Genomic DNA, 18618 nt, shown 5'->3' on the forward strand with positions numbered 1-18618 from the left:
CGAAACATTCACACTTTTCCGATTATCCCTCATTTTCCCGGCCAAAAATTCCCCATTCATTTCCTAGGTTTGGACTTGCAGCGTTCCCAGTCAATTTATCAAAATCTTCAGCTCATTCAATTCACCTTGCCAATCAGTCTGATGTGTTTCACCTGAGCAAAAACGTTCCACTTCCTCACAATTCACCCCGTTTCTCAGTTCATTTCCGATGGCACATTCACTAATTCATTCCCATTAGATTCACATTGGGGGTGACACGGTGGGCGACTGGTTAGCACAAAGGTCTCACAGTGCAGAGGTCGTGGGTTCGATTCAGGCTCTGGCCTTCCTGTGTGGAGTTTGCATGTTCTCCCCTTGCCTGCGTGGGTTTTCCCCAGATTTTGGTTTCCTTCCACATTGCAAAGACATGCACGGTAGGTTGATTGAACACTAAATTGTCCCCAGGTGTGAGTGTGAGAGCGGATGGTTGTTGGTCTTTGTGTGCCCTACGATTGGCTGGCAACCAGTTCACAGTGTACCGCGCCTACTGAAGCTGGCATAGGCTCCAGCACCCCCCTCCCCTCTCTAATTCCATACCACTTAATACAATACATTACACATTCTTCACCACATAATATACCACTCCCATTCAATATCATTCAAAATAATTCTAAACCATTCCACATATTTCAATATCTTTTCATTCAGCATAGCATTCACATGCAATTTCTAGAAATTGCTCTTGTTTAAAAAAAAATTGAGTTTGAAGTGGTTAGACAGGCAGGCGGGTAAGTCGCCGTGTTTTCCCCGCGTGGCGTGACACGGTAACGTCCAATTGTAAACATTGCATATCACTCAATCGTTCCGTGCACCAGCTGGAAGCTCCGCCCCTGGGCGGCCCCTTGCGGGGCCAGGCCATTATATTAATAGCAACACCGGCGAGTCTCCGGAGACAGACCTGTTTGCAGGCGCTCCAGGCAAACGCGCGCACGCAGATAGTCCGCCCTCCCCGCCACGAGTGTTCATTCGCCCACACCTGCTCAGCACGCACAGCAGCAAAGCGAGAATGAAACTGGAAGTTTTCTCCGCGCTGCACTTCGCTCACAAGCCGCTGCAGTTGTGCGCCGACGCAGACGCCGACGCGGGGATCCCCTCTCCTCTGTCTGGAGACGAGCTGGGCTCAGACGGGGACTGCGCGGCTAAAAGCCCGCCACCCGTGACCCCGGGCGTGGACCCGGGTAAGGGCAAGCCCTACACGCGCAGACCCAAGCCTCCTTACTCCTACATCGCCCTCATCGCCATGGCCATCCGGGAGTCCAGCAGCGGCCGCCTCACCCTGGCCGAAATCAACGACTACCTGATGAACAAGTTCCCCTTTTTCCGCGGCACCTACACGGGTTGGAGGAACTCGGTGCGCCACAACCTGTCCCTCAACGACTGCTTCCTCAAAGTTCTGCGGGATCCGTCCAGACCTTGGGGCAAGGACAACTACTGGATGCTCAACCCTCACAGCGAATACACCTTCGCCGACGGTGTGTTCCGCCGCAGGAGGAAGCGCATCGCTAAGAGGGCCCCCAAGGACCTACAGGAGCTGGTCCCGGACGTCACGGGGGAGGACGCCCACCTCCCCCCCGCCCCTGAGGAGAGGGTGGGGGTCAAGTTCTGCAGCCCCTTCGCCATCGACAGCATCCTTGGCAAGCCCTTCAAACGCAGGGAAGACGACTACGTGAGCGCGCGCGAGCACGGGCTCTTCTGGGCCCCGGGGTCCCACGTGCACCCATCCTATGTTCTGAACTTGCCAATACATCACAATTGCCTGTCCGAGGCGGGGTGCAGCGGCCGCACGGAAGCCAGAGGAGACCCACTCACGTACCTCCATCATAAAGCCCTACTAGAGCCCACCCCCCACGCGCTCAAGACGCCCCCGAAGGCGGCAAGCTTTCATATAGACTCTCTCCTCTCATAAGGACACTCACACAAAATGTGCACTTCGGCATGCAAGACGAGCTCAGCTCGCGTTGCTCCTCTTACTGAGACCATCACGTCAGTGCTACTGATGCTCATTCTGCAACAAAAAACGCGTGTTGCTTGTCATTGTACACGAGGTTATCCCAGGACATTTCCCTGGCGCGTGCACGCGCCTGTATATGTGCGTGTTGCGGGGATAAGTGTTTGTTTTTATGGCCCATTTGTTTATTCTGCTGTGTGTGTGGGGGGGTGTAGTGCGTGTGTGTGTTTGTGTGTCTGACAGTGACCATGATGCAAGGGCCAGGTCGAAACTGAAAACAATTAATGTATTTATATGTTCATGTAGCTTCTATACTGCTGTGTAGGATGTGGTCGGAAAATGTTGTTAACATCCATCAAATCAACGACAGAGCTGCACTGGAAACACGTCATGTATGGGCAAAAAATGTCAATGTCTTTTGCATGCCTGCTATTTTCATGAATAAAATAAGTGATACTGTGTTGTTTCGATGCTTAAGGGTGGTCGTTTTAAAGTTTGGGTCACCAACACAATTCCACATTTCACTTTCACTACACCACACATGACTAATCTGGAGAGGCCTACTGTCTGACAACAATATACCCTTCACAAAATATAGCGTCACTTCTTGAAATAAAAACACCATTTTGAACTCTAGTCACGCTCTCGTGACTCTAGTCAAGTGATCAAAAAAACAATTCATTGCTTGAACGTTGTAGCATTTAAAAAAAGTGGATATAAATGAACAGTTACATTAAGTTGCGTGGGGATGATGGAACTACAACAACGAATGCTATATTAATAATAATTATTATAATAATAATAATGACCCTCTAATAGCAATTGTGTGACATGTTAAATGATACCTGTCTAATCATGGCACATTTTCTGCTTAATTCTTTTAAATTAGTGGCCTTTGTGTAAACGATCGAAACAATTTTGAAATTCTACGCTGGAATTTAGGAACTATAGAAATACATTTTCAATTAGGTGAAAGCAGTCCTGGATCATAAAACAAGTTGACTGAAAATACGATCGTAAAACGATTGCGATGGATGAAATATTTTTTTGTTGTTGTTTTAAAGTTGATGTTTGGCCAGAGGATCTCAGTAGCTCTCCGCGGTCCTGAACCCCCCCGCCCCCCGCCCCCCAGACAAAACTTGCACCCCAAACTCGGAAACGGACGTCTACTCCGTATACCTAAAACATCAACATTCAGAGTTGATATTTTTTAAAAGGCAATTTCATTCATCTTCGATTCGATTCTAAACTGCATTGTTAGAAAAATATCAAATGAGCGTCATGAGATATATTTACAATATTAAAAGCTAATAATAACTTTCGTGGCGTTTAACTTAATATCAGTTAAAACGGCAACTTGGTGTCCAAAAATTTTGAAACACCTGCACTCAAACAATCGTGAGCATTATTTGCTGACATATACGGCAATTGCATACAAAACATTCTAAATGTAAGCCTACACTAGACAAATAAATTAATAATAATGATGATCTTTTTTTTCTTGCTGCTGCTGCTTATTTGTGTAACTGTATTTTACGACTGTCGCCAGTTCTTGATGTTTTACCTTTTTTTATTTTATTCACCATAAAGTAACCAGCTATGTAGGCCCGTTGCACTCTGTGACTAATGCAACTTGCATGTGTCCAAGTCCAGGTGACAGGTGCGACCCGGTGTTCCAGAGGCAATGCTGCAACCTGCAGGTGAAACCACAGAATAACATACCTGTGGACTGGTCACGTGACGATCACCTCTCACAAGCACCGCTCCTCGTGTGCATTCTTCATATTTGTAAAATAAAAATAAGTGATGACGCTCATATTTGAACTCGTGTAGAATATTTTTTTTACGGGCCTCCATGCATGCAACTAGAAGAGAGACTCACCAAAGTCAACTTTGCAAACTGCAGGCCCAAAGTCCAAACAAAGTGTCACTCGGGCAGACTGAACCGCGTCCGACCTCCTACAAGCCCGCGGGGAGGGAGGGGGGCGAAGATCCCACAGGCTGAGCATGAGGTGCGAAACATGAAGAAAAAAAAGACAGTCAAAAAAATAATCAGAATCGACAGATCCACAATTCATTTTATATTTACAGCAACAATCTTGAAATAAATTAGAAATAGTGAAAATGGTACATTTAAATAAAAAATGTTGAGGAAGTTGCCTGAGGTCAAATGGATCTATACACATATGTTAATACCAACATTTCAGCCGAAACATATCAACAATGGCAAGGGGGGACCACGTGGGTCTCCATTCTTGACAGCATTCTAGAAAAAGAACGCAATCCCCGATATTTGCAGTTTGCGCTCATCCAGTGCAACATGTGAAAACTGGAGGAGAAAAAAAGGCGCAGCTCCCACGACAAAGATTGTGTGTGCAGGCCGAAGCATCCTGATCTCAACGGGGGGTCGCCAGTTTTGATGTCGCAGGAAATTTGTGGGGCCACCAAGCCGCGCTGTGTGTCGTGCACGGAAAATCATTTGATCTGCACATCCTTTGTTTGTACGAAGTGCAAAGGTTATTGTTTGGAAAGTCCGACGGGTCTGATGAAATATTTTCGTCGGCGCTCGGATGCATGCAGCTTTAAAATAGGCCAGGCATTAAGAACTTTTACATAAAGGCAACTTTTTTTCTTTTTTTGCATCACGCATGTTATTATTATTATCTGGGCCATAAAAAGACCTGATGTTGTACAAGTGTGTGCGGGAGTCTGTGTGGGGGCAGGAGGGGGTGTTGGGGTGGCTGTCGAAGCCCGCTAGGCTAATTTGGCTTTTCTCTGTCTAATGAACGCAAAGCCCCCCCGGGACCGCCGCTGGCCGGGGGCGGTAAGCTGACACTGGCGCACTGTGTGTGGTATCCAGGGCCGCGCTTGACGGAAAAAGCCTGCTTCCACTCATGTCAAAGTCATTTATTGAGAGAACAAACCCCACCCCCCACGCGTTCCCCCCTCCTTACGCACAGCACAGCATTGCGAAGGCTCCCACCAACAGCTCCCTCACGGCCCGATCACAACCAACACTGCCAGCGTTTGTTTTTATTCTACTGCGAACCATTTTAGGAGGAAATTAGGAGATAAACACAGTCATGATAAGATAGGGGAGGGATGGGCAACTTCAGTACTGGAGGGGGGGGCACAATTTTTCATCAGTGCTACTCGGGGCCCACATAGAAGCAGTCACTAACCACATGTATGACAAAAATACAATTATAAATATGGACAAAATATGAATTTAGGTCAGAGTACTTTCCGGGACGTGTCTACCACCTAGTGCCTATTGATGATATTACAACTAAAAACCGCAATCGAGACCAACATGTTTGCATTCAGTCTCAGATTTGTATATTGGATTTTTTTCCCCATTTTTTTTTTCATTTTGGATTTTCCCAGTTTTTCTGTGATCCCCCATCATTTTCGAAGAAAACGTATACGTTGAATGTTGATCTGAATTCATTTTTAGGGATTTGGAGTTAAAAAAAAAGATTAAAATTTTTTTATTTTTTTTGTCACTCAGATTGTGGTCACGAGTCAGCGGTCTCCCATACCTGAGATAGAGTTCTGATTTCTTTGGTTTATTAAAGATTATGCAGGTGCGTAATTGGGTAAACATGTGCATGGCCCAATTCAAAATCTCGGCCGCTGCTGTTGGTTTGGATATCAGGGCAGGGCAACTTTGACAGATTTCTTGATTGCGTCAAGTTTTCAGATGTGGCAATTAGTCTATGGGGCAGAAATGGCTGCGCGGATGGGGGGGGGGCGTTTCTTTTCGCCCCTGATTTCAGGGAGATTTGAATGCTGACAGCGAGGTTGTTTGAGGGCTCTCCGTATAGGGAGAAAGATTTATGAGACGAGAGGTGGCTGAGTTTGTTTGGCTGGACTTGGCTCACGTAGTCGAAGGGCTTTTGGTGTTTCCTCTACTTGAGTGATTGTTGAGGCGCTCGATGGCCACCCGGCGCGCCACGCTGCACCACTTAGCTCCACTGTGACCCCCAGTGGAGGGAGCCCCCGTGTCCACTTGAAAGCCACGCAGGGACAATCATCAGCTCCCCCCGCCTCTCGTTCTTCCTCTTCCTCTTCCTCTCCACTGGCCGCGCGGACCCGCCGTGCGTCAAGTACGTGCGTAACGGCAAAGTCGTGCGTAACTGGACCGAAGACAGATTTCTCTCCATTTTGATGAGAGCGAAAGACCACTGGTGGCGTGACGCTCACTGGCGAGGAGCACAGCATCCATTTTCTTTCCTTTTTTTTTAGTTTTTGTTTTTGTTGTTGCTGTTGCCGCTATCCTTTTGCAACCTTCCGGGGCCTCTCCCTCTTGACGCCAGCTGTGCGTCAGCGCTGACATGACGACCGAGAGCCCTCAGCAGCAGCTGCAGGATCCTCCTCTGAGATCTAGCCCGGCGTCCGGCGTCCTGCACCCCGCCATGCTGAGCCCACAAGCCGCCTCGGAAAGCTCGTCGGCTGCGCTCAAGGGGAAGAAGAGCAGCTCTGGCTTGAGACGGCCGGAGAAACCTCCGTATTCCTACATCGCTCTCATCGTCATGGCCATCCAAAGCTCACCGACGAAGCGACTGACACTCAGCGAAATCTATCAGTTTCTCCAGGCCCGCTTCCCGTTCTTCAGAGGCTCATATCAGGGATGGAAAAACTCTGTCCGGCACAATTTGTCGCTAAATGAGTGCTTTATTAAGCTGCCCAAGGGATTGGGCAGGCCGGGCAAAGGCCACTACTGGACCATCGACCCCGGCAGTGAGTTTATGTTCGAGGAGGGTTCATTCCGTCGTCGGCCCAGAGGCTTCAGGAGAAAGTGTCAAGCTCTGAAACCCATGTACCGGATGATGAACGGCATCGGGTTTGGCGCATCCATTCTGCCGCAGAGTTTCGACTTCCAGGCGCCTTCAGCGACGCTCGCCTGTCACGGCAACAGCTACAACTTGCAGGACATGATGAGCAGTTCAATGGCCGCAGGTTACGACGGACTGGGCGCTGGCCATCATGTGCCCCACATGTCTCCGAGCCCGGGTTCCACTTACGTGGCGAGTTGCCCGGTGCCGTCCAACGGGGACTACGGTCCGGACAGCAGCAGCAGTCCGGTGCCGTCCTCGCCGGCCGTTGCGAGCGCCTTGGACGGCCACTCCCCGTACGCGAGTACCTCGGCACACTGGGGCGCCTCGGGCGGGTCCCCCTACATCAAGCAGCAGCCTTTAACCTCCAGCAGCCCCCCGTCGTCTTCTCTGCACTCCGGCATGTCGTCGTATTCCCTGGAGCAGACCTACATGCACCAAAACGCCAGAGAGAGCCACACGAGCGACATATCAGGTACCGACAGTCATCACCACATCAAATGTCACAATTATCAAATACTCCTGCAAGCAGATTTGACAATGTAAAAATTATTATTTTTTTCAAAACAAGCAGCCTACAAGATGATGACTCAAGTACGGTGCTTCGGCCGAACTGACAAATAAGAGCCCGAGATATATATATATATATATATATATATATATATATATATATATATATATATATATATATATATACACACATTTGTTAGATTTGTTTGGACAAATCTATTACAAAAACAGCTCACTAAATTGAATTGAAGAGCTGATAGACATTTTCTAAAGGTTTTCCTGATAATAGCCAAAATTACTGCACAAGTTCTTACATTATGATATTGTACTACTATTTTTTCTTTTGTGTCGGTTAGTCATTTATAGAGATATTTGAGTCATTATATATTATATATTATATATATATATATATATATATATATATATATATATATATATATATATATATATATATATGTATATATAGACGAACCATTTTTCTTCCTTTTCACGGGACTATTTTATTGCTTAAAAAAATCAATACATTTCAATGTCTCGCGTTGTTAAATAAAATGCTGGACCTCACGTTTAAGGTGCATTTAATCTACGTGTACGTGAGTGAGTTATTGGCAGCTCAGTTCATGCAATGTCTTCGGGGGTGTTTCGAGTAATTCGAAAATCATTTGCAAATTCCCTTTTGGCTCGCTAAGTCACGCTGGTTTACTTGAGCGCTGCTCAGTGGGGCTCGCTTTGCTCCAGTCTTGAGGATTTCAGCGAGACATGCAGCCCACGCTGGAGCCTGAAAGGGTCTCAAAGGTTAAGCAAACAAAGACTGTGCAGTTCGGACCACACCGGCGACGATTTAAACTTCCGCGTAGCCACAGGAGACGGGAGGCCTTGTTCGACTTGAGGCCACATCTTGATTGGGCCCAAATGTGTTGGTGTGAACATACATATTGCGCAATATCTGGCCGAGAATGGCGCTGTCAGTCACAAAGGCGTCATATCTGCGCTAAGGGACGAGATCCACTTGTGGCTGCATCCTGCTGTCTGCCCATAAAAAACAAAGCCACATCTGGAGTCCTTATTATGACCTTGACAAATACACGAGTCGCCCCATTTCTATTTATGACCAGCATAAACGTCTAATTGACTTGACCATTCAACCGATTATTTTACTACTCCACAATTTGCTTCATAGAGACACTCTTGCATGGTGAGATAAACAATTTTTAAACAATATTTTGACATGGGAAAACACAAAAATATTGGTCAAACTGTTATTGCAATAAAATGTATTGTAATGCTATTTTGATGATCCGTTTCAAAGGCGTTTCTAGCCATTTTGGGGGGCTTAAACACCAATAAAAAATAATTCTGCACCCAAAAACTTTGAGAAAATAAACAAAATGTTTTGTACTGGATGCCATTTTTGAACAATCCAGAATAGAGTAGGGCCAAGCAGTACTTGGTTGGTAAGTAATATTTGAGCAATAAAACGAGTTGTCAAGGTACACGTGATAATAATAAAGCCGAGGTACTTCTACCTTAGTGACTGCAAACCCCCTATTTCTGCTTTTAGAACAGCCAGAGAGGAGCAACGAGAAGAGTATACATATTAGTAATTTAAGTAATTTAATTATTTCCAAAACTTCATTTATATTATTCCGTTTTACATGTGTATTGCGTTTCAAATTTAAATAAATATATATTGTAACTTTAAGGTCCATTTTGGTGCTCACTATGGGTTCTTAAAACGCTGCCACAGCAAGTGTTTGTCAAATGAAAACCAGATTGTAAATTATAAAACGAATACAAATAAACTGTTGTATTGGCCAGTCAAACTCTTGGGAAAAATTGCACAGAAAAAAATTATGCTAATATTACACTCTTAAAACTACTTGGTAACCCAATTTTAGTCCAAAATTGGACCAACACACTTAAATTAATCCAACTTTCTAATAAATATCAACCCAAAGATGGGTGAAATTGACTCAAGTACTTCTGGACCACAATTTATTTTTTATTTTATCCTGCAATTTTGAAAATGAACCGGAACTGTTTGGAAAAAAACAACTTTATCGTTTGTTCTGTTCCACAGTGGGGATTCCACGATACCAGAGCCATTGCGACAGGAAAGATTTTGTGTTCAACTTGAACGGCATCTCGTCCTTCCACCCGACGGCCGGCACTTCCTACTATCACCATCATCATCATCACCACCATCCTCATCCTCAGAGCGTTTGTCAGGATATCAAACCGTGCGTCATGTGAGCGCTGCTGCCTGTCACGACGGAAGCACGCAAAAGGACTCGTTTCGTATCTTTTGGAAAATCCAACGCGTGTATCAAGATGGCGGGATTCGCGTGCTGCTTTTCTATGGACCTGACCAAATATTAATTGCAGGAAAACGAAAGAAGAAACATTCGTGGCCTAAAAAAAAGAAAGAAAAGATAAACACGCTTCATTTGCTCTATATTATCAACGTTTTTATCCTACACACGGATGCTGTATTACGAACTGCTACAAACATTGCACATATTGTATAACCATTGTCCAAAATTGTCTCTTGTAATAAGTTTCAATAAAGCTGTTCCATTGTAGGTGGCATTTATTGAATTATTTTCTGAGACCGGGTTTGCATACAAATGGTGCAACACTACACTGAGCCTCTAGGCCAGAAGCACACTATATAATTTATGTGAAATACTATTTTAATATAACAGGCATGTTTGATTGGCTTTCCAATTTTTGACTATTGAATTATGAGGTCACAACTTTGTTTAAGATTTAATCTAATTTAAATCACCTTCACATTGCCTACTGTTGGGTCTATCACTATATATATATATATATATATATATATATATATATATATATATTTACTACTTTACGTACTTCAATTACACAATTACGTTCTAATGTCACCTCATGTAGATTTATAAAGTGCCCCCGGGGGTATCTAATGTCATTTAAACATCAATATGACATTAGATTAATTTAATTGATGTTAAATCGACATCAGATGCCCACTGGGTGTCTACACAGAAAAGAATTGCTGAATTGTATTTGGTCAGACGGTTGCACCAAATGAAATGATCTGGCTGCAGATGATTTTATTTTTGTGTAATTACTTGATGAAATAAAATCAAGTAATTTATGCACACATTTTTTTCGTGAATGCATTTTGAATTAGGGAGCCACTAACTTTGCATGTTCGTATTGCTTTTAGCAATTTGAAAGTTGATCGCTGGCGTCTGGCGGAATCAAAATGTTCCTTGCTCAGATGACCTCCCCCAAAATGCAATATTTGTTCATTCACTAATGTTGCATCGTCGACGACATTTCATTTTCAACACTTCAGATTGGTCAGTAAATTGTCAAAATAACACTCACGTGTGTGGGCTGATCATTAATTTGTGGGGGGAAATGTCACATAGGAGATTCTGGCCCCTGTGACTCGACGCCAGTGACGTGTAGAAATAAAACAACAATCAGTATGTGGAAACACGTCACGGTGGTATTTTGAGATGACGGTCAAAGGGGGAAAAAGACCCAGAAGGAGCTGGCCCAGATCACAAACACAAATCCCACTGGTGGGAGCTTTTAGAACTAAAAGACTGGTACAGGTAACAGCAAGTAACACCGCTTCGCTTCGAATGACCTCTAATCCAAAGTAATTTGGAGGCTTTCTATTTTCTCCAGCGTGTCAATTGAATGTTATTCAGAAAATGTAGAAAAGATATTTTAGTTCTGCACCGTGAACCGGTCAGATTGCATCACGGGCCAGAAGTCTAGCCAGGACATTTGACATTGTTGACAATTTGAATTGATCTCGTGTCATTTTAAATGGCGGCCTCGCGGGTTACAAACCCACTGAAAGTGAAAGTGAACTTCGCTTGTATGTTGGTGGTCTTACTGCATGGGGACAACATCCTGTTTTCATTACGACGATGGCAAACAAGGAAGGGAACGTCCTTTTATATTAATGTGTAGAACATTAATTCATATCCGAGGCGGCTATTATTTCATTGAGTAAAAAAAGGAAATATGAAGTGGCATATTTGAGATGTGAAGTTGTATTGGACCAGAATGCCCGTCGGCCAGCTCAGATGTCGAAATAAAATGGAGTATACCGCCATCTAGCGACCAATCCTACAACGACGTCACATTACAGGAACACGCTCTTCATTTTAGAGGCATAAACTTGATTTTGTTTCACTCTTGACAATTCCCCTCGCTCTTTGATATCCCATGCAATGCATTTAACAGGTTAGCAGAGGCGCAAGGATCGACGGCTGCGAAGAATTTATACTCCAACACACTTCTTCAAATCTACGACAAAAGCGATGCAATTTTTTTTAATTAAAAGGAAATCAGACACACTTTAACTTCTCTCTCGTCAAAGAAGCAGTGGGAATCGGTTTTACTTTGTTATTTTTGCCGTAAAATCATAAATGCAAAACCCCTTACGCATTTATTACTGTACATATACTGTGTAAAAACAGTATTTAAATAACGAATATAATCTCAGGCAACCACTTGGGTTGGCAAAAACTAGGTTAGAAAAACAAATATAAAGTAAAACAACGGTTTAAAAAAATATCTGGATCCATCAATTTCATTTTGCGCAACCACTAGACCAAATAAAATTTAGTAAATTCAGCACACTTGTTTTTAAATGTAGGTTTTGAAACTGTGAAAATGTTCAAAGACGTTAGAAAAAAAATAAACACAGAAAACAATTTGAATACGATAGTGTAAAAAAAAAGAAAGAAAGAAAGAAAATTTCATTTGTAAATTAGTACGCTTCCCTCAATTTTGTCCAGGCTCTGCTGACTGTTAATTGCTCTTGGTGGCCCCCTAGTGGTCCTGACGCCTTAAGCAGGACCGTAAAAAATCAAGAAAGAAAGAAAGTAGCTGCAGAATAATACATACACAATACATTAAAAATGCTCAACCCCATGCAACCACGGATAAGCGGAGAAGATAAATGGATTGATGAATAAAGTTTTTTGCGATTTTTGGGGGAGTTTAGTCCAAGGCGTATCCAACCTCTTGTCCTTTAAGGTCACCTGGGATATAATTCCAATTTCCCAGTGATCTGAAAAGGGTAATTGATATCGACATATACCAATAATTAACAAACCTAATAAATTGAGTTAACGGGTACTCAGTCAGGATTTGGCTTGGAGATTGGAGGATTGAAAATGTCATTCTTGCTGTGCCTCCCTCAATATAGTTCCTAGTAAGAAGGGTTGTTGGAGAGACGGTTTCTTTTTGCACATACACTGTCCTTGAACACGGCACAGAATCCCCAAAGGAAAAAGCTGATGTGGTCAAGCAAATAGTTCCTTGGTGAGGTTGGTCCTGTAAAAGTTCAAACGTGAGGAGATTACTTTGTATGAAATATCAGTATTGTAGGTATCTAACTGGTGCTGACGCTGTTGCACACGCATTTTCAGACCATAAGAGGGCGGCATTTTCATTCTGCAGAGTCACTCAAATTAAAACCTGCAGCATCTTAAAAGCTCTTATGGTCATCTATGGACAGGTGGGAGTATCTGCAAATTGATGGATGGATAAGAAATCTGCGACATTTATATTACAATGCATTCAACAATTTTGAGATCCTATACTATCAATGATTCTATTAAAAATGCATTTTCCCCAATTTTGCTTGTTCTTAATAATTGATTATAGATACCAGCACTGGAATAATTATGTGTTCAATTAACTCAATTTTATTTTATCAAGTGGATGCACAAAATACATAATCTGGATCTACTTTTTTGTGCAACCATTTGACGAAATAATATTGAGTAAATTCAACAAAAACTTCTTTCAATACGCATGAGCAAAATGTGATACTTTTATACTGTATAAAATCCAGGTAAAGAACGTTGTGGCTTTAAGTCATTTTTGAAAACGTAATTTAAGATTTTATGCAGTTGCGTAACAAATTCCTGTATAATTGTGTAAAATATTTGTGTATCATGAATCAAGATTTTTGATCTACACGCAAAAGGAAATTACGTCACTGGGATGGTTAATTACAGTGGTTTATTTATTTATTTATTTATTTTATCTTACTCCTTTTTATTTTGAGAATAGGTTGCATGAAATAAAATCATCTGGACCCGTTTGACTTTATTTCGTGTAACCGCGTAACGAAAATAAAACTGATTGATTCAACACGGCATTTTTTTCAGTGTACGTCATTAGGGAAAAGGTGGCTCGAGACGCAACCATGATGCATTGTTGCACTCTGACCACAAGGCGGCAGCTGTGTACCACACTGTGTTGGAACAAGAGCCGAGAAGGGGGTGAAATTTTACCGCATAAAGAGAAGAAAAAAAGACATCCCTGGGAAAAAAGTGTGTTGCATTTACTCACAATTATTTTGTCAAGTGGTTGCGCGAAACAAAATCACTGGATCCAGCTACATTTTAACGTAGATGTATAATTTTCTTTAAAAATCTATCTGAATGCCGACGATTTGATTTTGTGCAGCCACTTGACGAAATATACTTTAGTAAATTTAACACACCATTTTTTTAGTGGGTACTCACTCACGAGTGCATCGCATAAATTCATTCTATTCACTCGCATTTTATAACCCAAATTATCATATCCATTCCCTTCAAAGCTTTTGCGATTGTATGATGCTTTGAAGTTTGGAAGGTAGAAAACATATAGGCTGCTAGTTCTCCCTGAACTATTTCGTTTTGTATTTATTATCATTATTATTATTATGATTATAATATATAATATATAATATATAATATATAATATATAATATATAATATATAATATATAATATATAATATATAATATATAATATATAATATATAATATATACTATGATAATAATAATAATTATTATTATTATTATTATTACTTTATTTATTTTGAGAGGTTTAGGGAAAGTTGGCTTACTGATGTCAAATAAACAAAAGGCGAGTTCACTCTGTTGGCTCGCAGCGGCGGTGTAAATTCCTTTTCAGACAAATTGAATTTTTTGAATCAACATCACGGAGCGTAACTGTCCCCGTATGAACTATGTGGGAATTCGACTCAACCGTTGCCACCCTCGTCTCCAGTGACATTTGGAGATCATTTTTAGGCCTTTACGCGAGGAGAAATGTTAAATAATATCACGCCTCACTCTTAAATCTCACGCCGGTGATTGTAGAGTCCGTCTGAGCGAGTGAGTAATCGTGTTTTAAACCTTTGATGACTTGCCACTCACCGCCCACAGGCGCTGCAGGGGAGTGGGTAGGTGTGAAGACTTTGGTGATCCAAACAAACATACGCACACACACAGATAAACACACACGTTTTAGTCCGTGTGTTTGTTTAAGGCTAAAGACCAGATGGCTGACTTGTCACACACATTGCAAAGTGATCACGAAAAAGATCACTTTGCATTACATTCCTAATCGCTAACACGTCACCTTTAATGAAGGTTTACTGGAATAAGTAGTAAATCTGAGTTAATTAGAGGAGCATGGCCGACCCTGCCGTGTCAAAAATGACCCAATTTTGGTTTACAAATAAATAAAAATGAAGCGACCAACTTGGGGGAATTTGACCTATTTGCGTTGTTTATACCAACATAACCCATAGTTTTGTTGTTGTTTTGAACCAAAAAAAAAACAGAAAGATGAATCAAATTGACTAAATACCACTCGGCCCAATTTTCATCAAATTTAAGTTATTTTTGGGCCAGCCGTTTGAAGGGTTATTGTCGGAGGGACCATTTATGTATAGGTATCTGTCTTCAATATTGATCATATATTTTTACTCTTTATATATTTTTATAATTCGGGGTGTTTCGTAGGTGTAGAGTGATGCGGGGATTTTTCATTGCAATGACCAAGTGGACTTTCCAAAGGATGAAAGATTCGCCCTCCAATTGGATGATGGAGCGCACATTTGGGGAGGAGCAGCCCAAGCAGCCAAAAGGGAGGAAAAGCGTTCAGGCTCAAACAAAACCCCAAAAAAATGTTTCTAGCTCTCTCTCTGTGGAGTCGCGCTCCTCCGATCTTACTTTTTGCTTTGCAAATGTTAACTGCCGGGGCCCGGACGTTCTCTGGTCCACTGCGAAGGGCTGTGGTCTAGCTGAATTGGACTGCGACCGACAGCAACCAGAGGAAGCGGACCAAAAAAAAAAAACAACCAAACTTGAGCGCAGCCACTATTGGAACTTAAACGCATCGCCCGGGATGCAGGCGCGCTATTCTGTGTCCAGCCCCAACTCCTTGGGGGTCGCACCGTACATCAGTAGCGAGCAGAGCTACTACCGGACCGCCGGTGGATACGCGGCGATGCCAGCGCCCATGAGCATGTACTCTCACCCAGCACATGAGCAGTACCCGGGCGGAATGGCCCGTGCGTACGGGCCGTACAGCCCTCAGCAGCAGCCCAAGGACATGGTCAAACCGCCTTACAGCTACATCGCTCTCATCACCATGGCCATCCAAAACTCTCCGGAGAAGAAGATCACCCTAAACGGGATCTACCAGTTCATCATGGAGCGGTTCCCTTTCTACCGGGACAACAAGCAGGGCTGGCAGAACAGCATACGACACAACCTGTCTCTCAACGAGTGTTTCGTCAAAGTGCCCCGCGACGACAAGAAGCCAGGCAAGGGCAGCTACTGGACCTTGGACCCGGATTCGTACAACATGTTCGAGAACGGCAGCTTCCTGAGGCGCAGGAGGCGCTTCAAGAAGAAAGATGTGCAGAAGGAGAAGGACGAGCACGAGCGGGCAAAGGAGCTGCAGGCGGCGGGCCGCGCCCCGGCTGGGGAGCAGGACGCACCGGTACAGAGCTGCCAGCCTGTGCGCATCCAGGACATCAAGACGGAGAACGGGACCTGCACGCCGCCTCGAGCCGCGTCGCCCGCGCTGAACGCCGTTGCCAAAATGGAAAGTCCAGACAGCAGCGGCAGCAGCGCGTCCAGCGGCAGCCCGCACAGCCGCTCGCTCAGCTTGGATGGTTCCGAGCAGCAGCAGCAGCAGCAGCAGCAGCAGCACAACCAGGTTCCCGCGCAGGGTTTCAGCGTGGGCAACATCATGACATCCCTGCGGGGGTCTCCCCACGCGGACCTCTCCCCGCCTCTCATCACCTCCTCTCGGACAGGTATGACCCCCTCGTTGGGGCTCAATTATTCCCCCAACCAGGCTTCTTCCTACGCGCCGAGCACGTGCAACCAGAACGCCACCAGCTCCACCTATCACTGCAACATGCAAGCCATGAGCCTCTACGCGGCGGACCGAACCCCCGGGGCCCACCTGGCACCGCCCAGCACCGTGGACGAGGTTTTGCCCGACTATTGCGTCACCAGCAGCACCGCCAGCACAACGGCCGCGTCGCCGCTGGGCCATGCCAACCAGGAGGGCCATCAGGGCCGGATCGCCTCCTGGTACGGCGACCTGAGCCACTTGGGCGCGGGCTATCCGTCCCAGCAGCAAAACTTCCACTCGGTCAGGGAGATGTTCGAGTCCCAGAGGATGGGGCTGAATGGCTCCGCGGTCAATGGGAATAACAGCTGTCAGATGGCCTTCCCGTCCACGCAATCGATCTATCGCACCTCAGGAGCTTTTGTTTATGACTGCAGCAAGTTTTGACAGCTTCCAAATTACAACCTTAATATATATGCTTTATTACATGATTACCCCCTCCCTCCACTTGACATCCTGAATGGACAAGCGTGATACAGAGGTGATTTTGTCCAGGCGTGTGTAAGCACCACAACACGTAAGTTTATTCTCTTAACTTAAAAAAGGCTCAAATACTTAGCGTGCTGACTTTCGTAAATTATATCCTAATATATTTATTTCTAAAGAGCGATTAATAAGTTTCTTGAGAGCCAGACAGGCAAAAGGTTTTTTTTGTGTCAAATTTCATCTGCTGCCTGAACATCCGTCCCAATGACGTGTAAGCGGGACTTTTAGCCTTAACTGGTTATTTTATTCACATGTGACATTTTTCAACTGATTTTTGAAGGCATTACATTTATTGGAAGAATAAAGTGCCATGATTTTAATTTGAGTGATTTATTAATGCTCTTTGTTTTAATCAGCCCTGGATGTAAACATATGCAACCAAAGCAGACTTCTACGCAAGGAGAGTTTTAGAACGGCCTTCAAAAGAAATGAAATTAACTTTCAGGGCCCAATTAAAAGCGGCCTTATATCCTCCGTTGCTTTCCCTAAATTTCACGTTCCAAATGTTTATTTGAGCTCAGTTGGGGCAATGTGCGTGTGGAGTAAACCTTGACGTAAATAAACGCACGTGTGGCAGGAGTTGCTGCGAGGCCACGAAAAGGCCGAGTCAGCATTAAGTTCTCACTGCTTACTAACAAGCTTCCATCTCCTCACGCTCGCCACATGCATCAAAAGCAAAAGAAAGCAAGCACTTTTGTTAATTGGCTCATTGCAAGCACGATTAATTTTATAATTTTGTTTGTTTTGAGCACATTGACTCCCCCGCATTATTCATATTGAAAGCACACTTTTGCCTTGTTTGGAATATCACGACGAGATGAGGAAAAATAACATTGTTGGGATTACATTTCGCACTGCTACTCTTCCTAATTCTTAATATCAAAAGACCGTGGAGGTGGGCCACTTGAGTCTCTCACTAAAGTGTCAGAACAACAAAGTGCGCAGAAACGCGAGCGTCAATGTGACTGACAGCAGCAAGGAAGCTCCCTCGCTGAAAATCCGTTTGTTTTGTTTTTGTTGCTGTGTTTGGCCTTTGCCTACTCTTTCTTTCTTATTTCATTTTCACTTGCGGGCAGGTGCATGTGCCCATCAATCCGCACTGAACACGCGAAAGGCGTCGCTTAACTTTGAAGTGAGTGATTCATGCGACGATTTATTGTTTGCATTTCCTCCCCAACTTTTGGAAGGCACCAAAATATTCCATGCGAGCGTAATGATAACACGCAGCACATTACTATTTTGTGCGACAACAAGTTCGCATATTCACGATAGAATTAATCGTAAAGAAATCACATTTATATGCAAGTATTTATGTGTCACACTAAACTGCATGTAATTAATCGTGCATTTATTTTATTGACGAACTTATGCTAGACTGGATAAAAAAACACTGCCGACATGATTTAATTCTTTCACTGCATGTGCTTTAACACACACCTGGTTGGCCTCTCCGAAAATAACACCAAAAGCCCCTCTGTATATATATATATATATATATATATATATACACATACACACATATAAATGTGTATGTGTGTGTGTGTGTGTGGTGTACGTGTGTGTGTGTGTG

At 43.7% G+C, this 18618-nt stretch overlaps 3 protein-coding genes across 3 annotated transcripts; all 3 read left to right on the plus strand.

Moving 5' to 3' along the window:
• Window positions 1–911: 911 nt before the first annotated feature.
• foxq1b (forkhead box Q1b) lies at window positions 912–2446 on the plus strand. Its single transcript, XM_088314216.1, has one exon. The coding sequence runs from the start codon at window positions 1046–1048 to the stop codon at window positions 1943–1945; it is 900 nt and encodes a 299-aa protein (XP_088170342.1). The 5' UTR covers window positions 912–1045; the 3' UTR covers window positions 1946–2446.
• Window positions 2447–5847: 3401 nt separating this feature from the next.
• On the plus strand, window positions 5848–9863 carry foxf2b (forkhead box F2b). Its single transcript, XM_088313203.1, has 2 exons — window positions 5848–7300; window positions 9416–9863. The coding sequence occupies exons 1-2, from the start codon at window positions 6325–6327 to the stop codon at window positions 9586–9588; spliced, it is 1149 nt and encodes a 382-aa protein (XP_088169329.1). The 5' UTR covers window positions 5848–6324; the 3' UTR covers window positions 9589–9863.
• A 5443-nt stretch (window positions 9864–15306) lies between these two features.
• On the plus strand, window positions 15307–17368 carry LOC148324309 (forkhead box C1-A-like). Its single transcript, XM_088314214.1, has one exon. The coding sequence runs from the start codon at window positions 15543–15545 to the stop codon at window positions 16947–16949; it is 1407 nt and encodes a 468-aa protein (XP_088170340.1). The 5' UTR covers window positions 15307–15542; the 3' UTR covers window positions 16950–17368.
• The last annotated feature ends 1250 nt before the right edge of the window (window positions 17369–18618 follow it).

This window comes from Idiotropiscis lumnitzeri, chromosome 13 (assembly GCF_059441095.1).
Source record: "Idiotropiscis lumnitzeri isolate Australia: NSW breed Sydney's pygmy pipehorse chromosome 13, RoL_Ilum_1.0, whole genome shotgun sequence".
Classification (NCBI taxonomy): domain Eukaryota; kingdom Metazoa; phylum Chordata; class Actinopteri; order Syngnathiformes; family Syngnathidae; genus Idiotropiscis; species Idiotropiscis lumnitzeri.